Below are 13,653 nucleotides of genomic sequence, written 5' to 3'. Positions count from 1 at the left end.
GAGAGGGATTCCACAAGGAAGCCGTGTTTAGATGGCACGCTCCGAGGCACCTCCTGCCAACAAAAGAAAATGGAAAAAGAAAAAAGAAAAGAAAAAAAAAAAAACTGGGTTGGTTGGCCTGGCCAGCCTTAATTACTTCTACTATGATTGTTGCTAGTGCACTGGAGGATGTTGAGCACGTTTGGCATGTATACTTCATTCTCCTCTAAAAAGTTTCAAAGTTCGCTCTGTGGTCAGTCTCAACGCCTTTGGTTTTCTAGAGAAATGAACTTCATCTGCATAATTTTCTAGGTTAAAAGGAAAGGAGCAGATGGAAATGAAGTCAATTTCACAGAGATAAGAATTAAAGTGAGTATGTTACTTTTTAATATTCACACAGCACAATGCCTGCTGCAATTTCACATCCAAGACTCCTTTATTAGAATTAAATACAAGACCATACAGGTCACAGACATAATTCAGACTCCTTTTATCGAAAAACACATCGCAGGACAAAACATTATAGCTTATAGGACAACAACACAAAGTTAGACAGAGATACAACATTAGAGCACACTGCCGTCATACAGAACCTTGCTAATGAAAGGTCCTTCAGTAAGTAGTGTTCTGGGTGCAAATATTAAGTTTGACAACTGCAATTAACTCTGCCCATTTCGCCTGAGAGAAAGAGTGAGTGAGTATGTGTGTGTGTGTAAGTGTGTTATGCTTGTGTGCATGCGCTTTGGGTTTCATAGCTTATTGTCCTTGCAGAGAAGTGTGTTCTTGTGTGTCTTTGTGCTTTCATGTGTGACACGGCTTGTGTGTGTGTGTGTGCGTGTGTGTGTGTGTGTGTCCGTGGCTGGCCCCGGGGTCAGTATGAAAGGGGTCGGTGCTGAATGGGGGGGCCTCTCGAGCCCCTCCACAGGGCTTTGAACCACCCCCCCCCCTCCACATACACCTCACACCCCTGTTCCTACAGCCAGACACACACACAACAGCTATTTACACCTGCCCCGTTTGATCATCAATTAAGCGCTCCTTCTGAGGGCGTTTTAATCTCCCAATCCACACACAAACCTACACGTACATGCACACACACACGTACACACACACCTCAATCAATACACTGCACTTACTGATGTCCAGATTGCTACTGAGTGTCAATAACAGAGAGAGAGGGGTGGGGGTGGGGGGAAGCGAAATGAAAGGCGATCCTCTTTATCCTCTCTGTTTAAAGTTCTGAGAAATGCATCTAGAACTTTCCAAAGCTGACAAAGAGGAGATTGTAACGTGCCTCCATGTGGCTCAGGTAACATCATTGGTCAAGGATTTTTTTTCAAAGTGCTTCAATTTAAACATTACAGTAAAATACATTTCTTTCCATTTCAATCTTTTCTAAACCCTTACTTTTACCAGTAATAATGATCTTTGGCATTTTTGTACTGCATTAATAATTGCACTTGGGAGTTTTTTTTTCAGAGTCCTTGGCTTTCCTGAGATGGCTTTCTGTTAGTGAGTGATTGTCCTTGTGCTTGTCTTTGTCAGCAGCAGTCTCAGGTATTGTTGGTCATGCCAGAGGCCAGCGTGCGGATTGGTGAGCCAGTGGTCATGTGGTCTTAGTGGGGTCCAGTTGATTCTGGTGTGCAATGCACTCCGGTCCGGGTGGGCTAGGGCGCTCAGAGCCATCTGGCACTACGAGGTGGCAGCGGCAGAGTCGACGGTGGAGAGGATGCGCAGCACCTCGGCCCTCTGGGAGGCGGACATGTGCTGGGCCAGGTGCACAATGGAGTCCGCGGCCACCTCAGGGTTCCCTTCCACCAGACTAGCCGAGACACAACAGACAGAGAGAAGAGCTCAAACAACCAACAAACCACACAAAGTGGGGAACAAGATGGAGTGAGGGTGAGACAGATTAGAAGAGGAGAGGAACAGGCACAGAAAGTGATGAAATGAAAAAATGTGAAAGGCATGAAAGCAGACAAATACATGGAGTTTGCAATACAAAAGTTCCATAAACAAAAACCAGCATTACAATGAGTGGAGGCATTGTTTGCCATCTCTGGCATGTAAATATTATTTATTTAAGATATAATTCATTGCACATCTGCATTTGATGTGTCACCTCACATCTATTTCAATACAATCCAACTTCCCTCAGTCTCAGGGGCAGGAATCACTAGGGGCCCTGGCATGATATCACAATTCTGCTGCAATACCATTCTCGTTCTAATTGCATGGATGCGCAATATGCCAAGTACTGCACCAAAATGCTTTTTGTTGGCATCCAATGTAAATATAAGAAGGTAACATTAGGGAATATAGGTCCGATTTAAAAAGTATACCTAAAGCATTGATGATACTATGTAACATACATTGTCAATGTACTGTATCAATATAGACCGGTTTCATATCCCTAACAACCATCGTTAGGGACGAACTCGGAGGACAAGCCAACCCAGAGCCGTATAGCAAGACATTGAAAGAAAGACGCAAGGTGCTTGAAAATTGTTAACTTTTGACTGAATTTCCCCTGTGTGATACAGGAGACATCTCATGTTTTTGTGATGTGTCCGTTCAAAGCTAAAAATGTTTAAAACGCCAATAAACTAGGCAGGCCTAGGTGCTAGACATTTATACGAAGCATGCATTATGAAGCTACGAAGTTATGCCACGGTTATCTTCATGCTCAAGAGGAAAAACTGAAATAATGTAGGCTAAATAACATAGGGTAGTGACGTTAACAAAGTGTTTTATCATATTCCCCAGCATATCATTTTAATCAGAGACTTATCGATATGATCCATGAGAACGGAGGCTAACGTTAGCCTACATTTCACGCAAATGACAAGATGCAGGGTAGCCTAAAGTTAAAGTTGAAACTCCATTTGAGTTGTTTGTTTTAAGAAAGTAGACATGGGCTTGCAAGTAACGTTATTGCAAAGGCCTACTATAAAGGTATATAAAGCCTAGTTTAGCTAATCCGTCATGTATTGCATAGGCCTACCTGCAAACTCAGAAGGGCTGAAAAAGGTGACATGTTTCCGAAAGACCCTCTCTATTCTAGCATGTCTGGTTTATTAGTACCTCTTTTCAATCCATTATTATTTGATATTTTTTTGTGAAGAAATACACATCTATCCCTCATGTTAAGTTGGTGTCTTTCTGCTCCTCTCGTGTCTACTGAGGCTGCAATGATCACATTCCAACTAAAGGGGGGGGGGGGGGCTCAGCAATAGGTGCGTTATGTCAGTCTACTCTAGAAGCCTAGGTCTCGCTTGTTTGCGCGCTAATTATCAAAAATTATGATCTATGCTACAGAGAAAACAAACAAATTAAACACCTATCACTGAGCAAGTCAAATATTTTGCTAGGTCCACTTTCCGATTTGTTGCAAATAACTACATTTGGCCTTGGAAAGGTCTGCGCTCCCTGAGAACGTCATGTCTAACCATCATCGACACATGGGAAATATAATGCTAAATGAAATAACTCGTGAACAAGCAATAACTTTCCAAGACAATATTAAACTATTAAGCCGAGCTAAATTCACAATTGCACTCAGTGCAGAGTAGTTTTGTTTCGCAAAGCAATTCAAAACGGCCAGCTGCGGGAACATGAATTTGCGAGTAGCCTAAACACTTGTTAACCTCACCTCAGCAAGTCTTTCATTTAACCCACCGAGTGCAAGAGAAAAGTACCCTAACAATATGATGTTTTACCTTGAGTTTATAGTCAGAGAGAGTGTAGCATGTGGCCCGTGTTTGTTTAGCTAACATTTTCTTTTTTTCCTTGGTCATATCGCTGCTGCAGGCCATAGCAGGCAGGCTATGCGTAACAGAAAGTGAGAGATAAAGAGAGATAAAGCCCGCCCTCAGAAACAACTGATAGGTAGGTCTTCAAAAATAGCCAATCACTTGTCTATAAATCTCGCATGAAATCGACGATAGTCTCACTCGACGATAGTCTCACTCCCATGGAGGTATTATAGACATAGACATAATATACATTATATACAATGTATATTATGTCTATGAATACAATGTATATTATGTCTATGATTATAGACTATGGGAAGTTGACCCCCCCCCCCCCCCGAAAAAAAAACTCTTCGGATCTACACGATTCACACGAATGACATATTTTGATTCAAAAACGGCGATTTTCGCCGAAAGGTGACTAGTTTGCAGGTAGGCTACTTTCCTGTCAGTTAACCAACACAATGCATTTTGTGCATTGTATTTCAGTCATTCGTTCAATGTGTGGCCAACGGCATAGGCTACTTCATTTAAAGTAATTATCCTCTGACCTCAGGGGGAAATGATTGCCCACCCCTGTCATCATGTAGCCTTTGAGTAGGTAATGTTCTCACTTTAATCTAAATCTAAACTAATTGTGCAGTCGAAGCCTTAACGTTAACATTAGCCTAAGCCTAACCTTACTTTACAGTGACTGGCCAAAATGTTTTTATTCTTCATCTTATATCAAGTTCAGCCAGCTTGCTTTCTATGCGCTGTCAGTGTAAACAAACTAGTTCTAGTCAGAGCCATATAAAAAAATAACCTTTATATGGCTCTGGTTCTAGTGCTTGTCCTCCGAGTTTGTTCTTAACCACGGTTGTTAGGGACCTGAAACCGGTCTATATGTGATGTACGTATATGCAATGATGATAAATAGATGATGCCTGTGCACGTGTGTGTGTGTGTGTGTGCGTGTGTGTGTGTGAGAGAGAGAAGCTGCTGACCTGTGTAGCTGCTTGAGGAGGCCGTCCCGCCGGATGTACTTGATGTTCTCCTCGATGACCGATTTGCCGCCCTCCTCCTCCGCAGCTGCCTGCTGCTTCTCAAGCCACTCCACCACGTCCTTATTACTGTCCCACAGGTAGGCCTGACACATACACACACACACACACACACACACACACACACACACACACACACACACACACAAAGAAACAAACAAGGAAAACACATCTGTTACAATACACTTACAAATATATCATTCCAGCCATCTTTCTGCTTGCTGCACATACACATGCATGCACATAGCTTCACATGGACACACACACACACACACACATACAAGTAGACACACAGACTCAGACACACACACACACACACACTGTTTACACTGGGCATGCTTTAAAGGACTCTCCATAATATTTGTTTGCCTGTCAGAGGTACATCCATGCTGATCCTGAGCGCCACAGAGGACAAGCCTGAACACACTCCCTGCCCTGCGAGTTAGACACACTCCACAGCCTCCACACACATGTGCTCACACACATACACACACACACAGACACACACACAGATACACACACACACACACACACACACACACACACACACACACACAGACACACATACACACACACACAGACAGACACACACACACACACACACACACACACACACACACACACACACACAGGCTATGACAGACACACAGTTCCAGCACCCACTCAAACACACACACACACACACACACATATCCAGCACCCCCACCCCTCCCCAATACAGACAGGCTCACACAGGCACACTCACACATAGACACACACACACACACACACAGTGAGGGCTGCTGGTCCTGCAGCATGTCCATCATTAATCTGGCCATGATTGATGACTGGCATTGAGGGAAGAACAAGCTGTGAAGGAGTGAACGCATGAGTGGCCCACTCCCTCTCCCTCTCCCCGCCCCCCTCTTTTAGGATCTCAAACTTCCTTAGTATGCAGCCACTCTCCACCACTCCTCCTCTCTGACAGAGAAAGAGAGAAAGAGAGAGAGAGAGAAAGAGTGTCAAGGAAATATATAAGAAAATAGAAATAAAGAAAGAAAGAAAGAAAGAAAGAAAGAAAAGTGTGTTTGGGAAGCGAGAGAAGGAAAGATGGAGGAAAGGATTGAGAGAGCGACAGAGAGAGGAAGAGAGAGAGAGAGGAAGAGAGAGAGGAGACTGGCACTGGGCTAGGCTGGGCTGCGGTAGAGGCTGAGCGCTCCAAATGAAATCAATTTGAGGAGCGCTGTGGTAATTGGTTTCTAAACAGAATTCTGTCATGAGCGTCTGCTACCTGCTTCCATTTGGCGTGCCGCATCACAAAATAACTCCCCTTACACAGATGACAATAAAATAACCTTGTTCCTAATTCTGCCCCACTCCACTCTCTCTCTCCCAATCAGCCACATTCTCTGGCACTTTTCAGAGGAGGTGGGTACAGGGAAGGAGACACACACACACACACACACACACACACACACACACACACACACACACACACACTTACAAGTATACAAACACACACAAACACAGGCTCACACAATTACATGTACCATGAACACATAAGCACACAAAGCAACACAATCTTATACACATATAAAGGCTCATACACACACACCGGACACACACACACACACTCACACAATCACACACTCACAGAACAGGAGGGCGGTAATGATGGCCTCCCTTCGGAAGCCCGCGGGCCAAGTACCCCTCGCTGACGGCTAATGCCAAGGCAGCCGGCGCAGCCTATCAGGGCGCGGGGGAAATGAGAGCCCACGCAGGGCCCAAATTGAGGGAGAGAAAACACTGACACTTCCTCATTCCGTCTGATAAAAGCCCACGCGCCTCCACCAGGGTCATTACTAAACAATCACATGCAAAAATCTACCCCCGTGGATGTCGCCAATGGCCTGCCTCCGCCACCACACCTGTGTATCGCTGACAGCGGAGGACATGAATAATTTAGCCCACTTTCGCGCGCGTGCTGTCTTGCTCCTTGATTGATGCGTTTCAAAAATATCAATCACGGACATAATTGGAAAAGTCAAACTGTGCGGTGAGTAGAAATTACTGGGGGAAAAATATTCACAGAATTGAAATAAAATGAGACATTTGAGGAGCACATTTTTTTTTCATGCGCTCGCATTCCTATCATCCTCTTTTCACTTTGAAGATAAATCAGTCATGTGTTTATGAGCACTATTTTAGATATAAGCGCCTATATTTACACACATATATTCAAAATCCAATATATAACAAACCAATATATAAAATGCAAATAATGAGGATTAAAAATATTTCCTGTACATAATAGTATATATTTTTGTGTACATGCAATTACACATAAATTATCTTCTAAAATGATATGCTTTTCACTTCCTGTGTCTTTAAGCATATCATTTGGCGGTAATTTATATGGGGGTAATTTATATGCCTCTTACAAAACATCACTATGATGACAAGACATCTAAGCGGTGCACACACAGAAACACTCACACACACACACACACACACACACAGACACACACACACTCTTTCCCCCCTCTTGTTCAGGCACCCAGCCAGGAACAGGTTAACACACCAGACGGCAGCATAAAGGGACTGGGAAATGTATGAATCAAAAGTCAACAAGTTCCACAGCTCCCCAACACCATGCCGATGCCTTTTTGACTAAACTTGATAGGGGCAGAAATGCATATTCATGAGGTAAGCAACTTCTGATCCCAAACAAAGTAAAGCTCTGGCTTATGAAGATTGCGCGTGCGTTAATGACTTCTTCGTTTTAAGCCCGCATAAGAAAGCCAGATTCCCTGTGCTTGTAGTCCATGAGAATATTTAATACCGTTATTAATCATTTTTAATCCGTTTGCTTTTAATTAAGAAACAGCATGTTGCTGTCCTATCAGCGCGTGCCAGGGTGCAGATTAATTGTAGCTTAAGATAGCTCGCCTTGATTGGTGTAATGTATTAGCTAACAAGACGCAGGCTTCTAAAGATACTTGTACACTACCTTGGGAACTTGGCTCCACTCCAGGGCCTCTCTCCTCTTCTCTCCCCCACTCCACTCCCCTCCACTCCCCTCCCCTGCTCTCCTTTCTCTGCTGCCCCTCCTCTCGTATCCTCCACACTCCTCCTCCTCCCCTCACCTCCTTCTCCTCCTCCCTGTTCGCCTCTTGCCTTTCTTGTTGCGGCTCCCATCTGAAGGCGAGTCAGGAGAGCGAGGGGCACTATCATCTCAGCGTAGGGCTTTATTTGCGCCTTCATTACTGAGCCGCCGGGGCTGGGATCCCAGCCATGTGTGTGTGTGTGTGTGTGTGTGTGTGTGTGTGTGTGTGTGTGAGTGTGTACATGCTTGTGTGTATGCATATGTTTGTGTACGTACAGTATGTGTGTTTCTCTGAGTGTGTGTGTGTGTGTGTGTGTGTGTGTGTGTGTGTACGTCTCTGAGCTTTTTGTTCCCTGAGGCACGTCCCTGGCATACGAGACACACTGCCCGACTCGACTGGGCTCGCCTTGGTCCTGCCCGTTGAGGAACAATGGGGCATCGGCGTTAATAACCCCCAAGAGCCATGTGCCTCCACACACCACCCCCTGTGAAGGCCTCCGCAACTAACCAACTAAACACACACACACACACACACACACACACACACACACACACACACTGGCAGAGGATAAACACGAGTCAACATATGATGGAGACAAACACACATATTGGCCTGAAGGGACTAAGAGGAGGGGAGGAGACATTAAACATAATGAGAACAATTTGAGGTAAGAGGCGTGCAGATGGGGGGAGACTAAGTCCACTGCGCCATGTATGATGGATGCCTGCTCAGTGGCCAACGTGTATAATAAAGCAGTGATATATGTGAGGTGGAATGTTGCCGTATGTGTTATGGCCATAAATGACAGAAAATGGCCTTAGATAATTAAAATAGACTAAACTAGATGTGATCATTTTATACGTTTGGGATTGTCTTTAGGTGTTCAGAACAATAACATACTGTGTACTGTATGTGATAAAATAATGATACTTTTGGGAAACACAATGGCTATTTTACCAGCCGCTGCGATGTTGCTGCAATTTTTAAATTATGCAATTTTCTGGATTTAATGCAATGTATAATATTTCTATTTAATTGGTCTAGCTTCTGTTGAATTAATGCAGTTTAGCTATTATTGCTGGAGTGGCAGCCTAATATGGTACTTACACATATTTTACTTGTATTCTGTTACAGTAAAAATATTTTGATATACATACATGAATACATGCAAATGAATGCAAATCTCAACTCAATACTTTGGGTCAAAGGCTGTGTAATAGGCAACACATTCATTGAGCTTTTAGTCTATAGTTCAGTCAAGTAAGTAGCTGGTGTCTGGCTGTAACATCACATGTTTTCTGAATGAGGATGACACAGTTTCAGTGCTGCAACTCAATTGTACTTTATAGTCTGTCTGGAGCATTCCTCCCACACACCTTTAAGGTCAAAAATATCCATTCTGCTATAAAGCCTAGTGCTATGTGCCACTGTTAGGAGTGCAGTGCAATCTATTCTAGTCCCTTGGGGCATGTCTCTTGAGCCTAGCACAGGGTTGTCAGGCATTTTCGTCTCACCTGTACGGCACCCTCGGCCTCCACGAACCAGCGGCGCAGCATGGCCTGCATCTGGCCGTCGGTCAGCTCGCCGGCACCTTCCTCCCGGATCCGCCGCTTCACCTCGGACTCCAGCAGCAGCCGCCGCAGACGCCAGTAGAAGAACTGCCGTGAGCTCTGCCACTCCAGGATGTCCTGGAACACACACACACACACACACAGACATATTCAGTATACATGATATGCCAAAAAAAACACACACATACTCAATTGTGCATAAATAATAATACTAACCACAAACCACACACACAAACCACAAACACAAATATAAACGCAGATATATCTGCCAAAACACACACACACATACACAACATAACACAGACACAGTGTCCCACACACACATGAGCACACACCATAAGGTTCACACACATGTAATGACATCTTAGAAGAGCTTAGGTGGGAGATGAGGCTCCCTGCTTACAGATCACACTGACACTGTCATACTGGCACTTCAAGAGGAGAGCGAGAGAGAGAGAGAGAGAAGAAGAAGAGGAAGATGAAGAAGAAAGCAGATGTGCTGGGCTAGCTGTATGTGTCAAGGGCATCTGCAGACTCCTCTCTCAGCTGGCTGCTGTAGAAAAGAGGAGCTGCTTCCACTTGGCCCATCACAAGAGTGCTCATTCATACTGCAACAGTCTCTCACACACACCTCACACACCACCTTCTCCTTATTCTCACCTCTTTCTCTCCATACTTCTCCCTTTTTCAGTGTTCTTTTCCATCTCTCTGCAGGCCCTCCCTCCCTTCCTCTCTCTCTCTCTCTCTCTCTCTCTCTCACTCTATGGCCACTGATGGATAGAGTAATGGCTCCCCAGCCCATCTAGACGTCTAGCTGCACAATCTCCCTGATACCAATCTGGGCTTGTTCCCAGGCTGAGCCCTATTGCTTGTGGCTGACGATATATCCCATATCATCCCGATCAATCACAAAGTAAAGAGGAGGCTCAGAGCTGTGGTGTCTGCATGCATGGTGGGTTTTTTTTGGGTGGGGGTGGTGGGGCTTGTGGTGGTGGTGGTGGTGTAATTTAGTGTATGAATGAATAAATAGATGGATATTTCCAGGCGCTAATCTTTCAGATGACTAAAATACTTCTCTCCTGTGAAGCAGCCCATTGTGGGAGATGAGAGTTAGATTGGATGCCTCCCCTGGGGTGCGCTCTCCATTAACCAAGGTGATATAACAGGTAATCAGAAGATAATTAAAAGGCTTCACTTCTAGCGAGTGGCGCCGAGGTGGGTTGGGGGGTTGGCTCGGGATGGGCAAGGGGATGGGGGTGGTGAGTTTTTTTTTTTTTTGGGGGGGGGGGTTGTGGCACCGCGTGAGGGTGGGAGGCACAGCGTCGAGCATTCACCGAGGCAGCATGATTGTGATCTCGAAAAGAGAGGGAGCGAAAAAAAGAAGAAGAAAAAAAACTTCTGAGAGTTCACTGGTGCGTGCTACAGGTAGGTTATCAGATCCGCTGCTACGCATGTTCCATTTCAAATAAGCTGACAGAGAGAGAGCTGCTAGCACGGGGACAGGCGCCGCTCGGCTTTGGCGGGAGAGACTGTGTCTGTGTTCGCTGCTAGCTGTTAGCCATTAGCGCTAGCCGCTAGGCTCTGGCGCGGCGCAGCCGTCTCACCGTGATAACGCCTTTCTCCTGCATGCGGCCAGGCGTGTCATGGAGGTCGGCGAACTGCACCGCCACCTGGTGGTAGATAGGTAACAGGAAGTCCTCGCGCTCTTTCAGGGCGCTCTCCAAGTCCTTGCGCTGTTGGTCGCTAAGGTCCGGGGCGCCTGGTGAGAACAAAGGCGGCCATGTTAGAAGAGAACACAGGGGGAGAGAGGAGAAAGCGACACAGGTGAGGGGGATAAACAAGTTGTTATGCTGTGAGATTCACCATGACATTGGTAATCAAAATGTACACATATTCAGAGATTATTAGTGTTTGTAACCTCTGCAGAATTCCCTTAAAAGGATAGAGATTTAGGTGTGGTGTGAATCGAACATCAAATAAAGAAAACAAAAAAGGCAAAAGACCTCAGGGTATGAATTCCCACATCTCATCTTCGGAAAGCAATGTGTGTGTAATGCATGAATGAATAAATAGGAAAATAAAACGAAAGGCAAGGAGGAACTCAAAAATGTAAAAAAAAAAAAAAACAGTTATTTCAATAGTACGGTGTGGACCACTACTTCTAGTACCAATGGTCAAGTTCACTCCATTAGTTTTCAGTTTTATCTCCAAATGCCGATAGCCATTAGGTTTTGTGATGATGTTTGCACACAGTGCGACGTCTCTATATCGACAGAGGGAATGCGCGCCACTACACACACTTATACATGCAGAAGAGCATGTTCCCAGACAGGCTTACACACACAGAAGCAAAACACACACACACACACACACACACACACAGAAAGAGAGAGGGAGAGATAGATAGAGAGAAGCACAGCGGCACTCAGACTCAAACACAAATGCGCGCGCGCACACACACACACACAACCACACGAGGCCAAGCTTGGAGCGTTCGTCCACGATGAGGGCTCACTCAGTGGACTTGGCCAAACAATGTGGCCTGCCAGCTCGGGCAGCGATTAAGATGACATTAACAAATATGTCAATGTCTATTTTCTGCTCAATTTAAAGCCTCACCGCTGTAAAGATTGCCTCGCTCTCCCAGGGAGAATCCAGACAGAGCACACAAAATGAGGAGAGGAAGAAAAGAGAGGATAGCCAGAGATAGAGAGAGAGAGAGAGAGAGAGAGAGAGAGAAATAGAGAGAGCAATAATGAAAGAGTGAAAGAAAGAAAAAAAAGAAAGAAAGCGTGTGTGTGTGTGTGTGTGTGTGTGTGTGTGTGTTATGTATGCTTGCATGTGGGGGAGCATTTGTCTGTCTGTCTGAGAGATAGCAGGGGAGGAGGCAAAGGGGACAGGAGACAGACCAATCGATACGTGTGAGTGGGATGAGCTGATAAGCACAAAGTATTTCTGCACGAATAGACACACAGACACACACAAACAGACAGACAGACACAGACAGACATGTCAACTGGTCAGGAGCTGAAGTCCCCCATACAACCTCAGCACCAAATATATGTATATGTGTATAACATTATTAAACACACCCCCAACCTACCTCCCATCAACAAAGATGCTAAGACAGTCTAGCCTTGTGGTCCAAAGAACGTGAGAAAAACTGATGCATCTCGCAAATGGTTGTTTTAATTCTGCCCGTGCAAATGAAGTCGGTAAACAGACTAGGAGACTCAGGCTTGATGAAGCAACCCGGCACTTAAACGCCACATTTGCCCAGACCTTGTTAGTCCATCTAAACACATTCCCACGGGTCCTGGGCTTGCCGAGAGACTGATCCTAAATGCCCTTTAAGCGTTTAATCGGCTCAGTAATTACTTAAATGACCTCGGGCCCGAGGATCACTTGAAATAATTATGAATTAGGAAGGCAGGGAGAAAAGGACCTTTCCATTTGGGAAAATCAAGCGGGAAATCTCCTTGTTGAAGGCAGTCCTTTACCGTGGGCCCGTAGGGGCCAAGGAGTCAAGAGCACAGAGAGAGAGAGGGGGGGGGGGGGGGGGGATGACCGTCAGGCATTTGGCCACTTGATTGCAGAGGACTGTGTAAAAAACGGTATTTGTTCTACATTCAGGGCAGCTGTGAGAAAATGAGAGAGTGTGTGTGAGTGTGTCTGTGTTCACATGTGTATGTGACAGCAGATAATTTTCACCAAACGTAAGTATGAAAATCTCTGTAAATTTGCATGAATACATATACACAGATAACAAGAGCAGGTGTAATACTGTGATGCCAGTTTGTGTAGTATATGTGTGTGTGTGTATGTGTGTGTATATGTGTGTGTGTGAGTGTGTGTGTGTTGATATACGCTAACTGAATTACAGCACTGTGATTGTCAGAGAGAGAGAGTGAGAGAGAGATGATGGCACTGTTTATGTGGCTGCTTGATTATGTGTGCATCAGTGTCTGTGCCTATGTGCATACAGCTCGGTGTGTGTGGCTGCATATGTGTGCAAATCCGCAGTCCGTTCAATTGTGTGTGCCCCTGAGCGTGGATCTATGCCTGTGTGTGTGTGTGTGTGTGTGTGTGCGCTCTCCTGTATTTTGTAAGTCTGTGTGCGCTCTCCTGTGAGTGAGTCTGTGTGTGTGTGTGTGTGTGTGTCCGTGTGTGTGTGTGTGTGTGCGTGTGTGTCCGTGTGTGTGTGTGTGTGTGTGTCCGT

General features: G+C 45.2%; 1 protein-coding gene across 1 annotated transcript in view; it reads right to left on the bottom strand.

Annotated features, from left to right (window-relative positions):
- Nucleotides 1–391: 391 nt before the first annotated feature.
- Nucleotides 392–13,653, bottom strand: part of LOC143121636 (acetyl-CoA carboxylase 1-like) — a 74,028-nt gene continuing 60,766 nt past the window's right edge. Inside the window, exons 49-52 of the mRNA XM_076282108.1 lie at nucleotides 11,039–11,193; nucleotides 9,378–9,551; nucleotides 4,721–4,863; nucleotides 392–1,801 (exon numbers count right to left, since the gene is read on the bottom strand). Of these exons, the coding sequence (XP_076138223.1) occupies nucleotides 1,672–1,801; nucleotides 4,721–4,863; nucleotides 9,378–9,551; nucleotides 11,039–11,193 (602 nt within the window). The 3' untranslated portion in view covers nucleotides 392–1,671. The remainder of the gene's footprint in view (nucleotides 1,802–4,720; nucleotides 4,864–9,377; nucleotides 9,552–11,038; nucleotides 11,194–13,653) is intronic.

This window comes from Alosa pseudoharengus, unplaced genomic scaffold (genome assembly GCF_046254945.1).
Source record: "Alosa pseudoharengus isolate Yale_2024_CS ecotype anadromous, Long Island Sound unplaced genomic scaffold, YU_APseudo_1.1 YU_APseudo_1.1_scf_13, whole genome shotgun sequence".
Classification (NCBI taxonomy): Eukaryota; Metazoa; Chordata; class Actinopteri; order Clupeiformes; family Clupeidae; genus Alosa; species Alosa pseudoharengus.
Note: the sequence above shows the minus strand (reverse complement) of the source record. Positions and strands in the feature narration are given on the sequence as shown.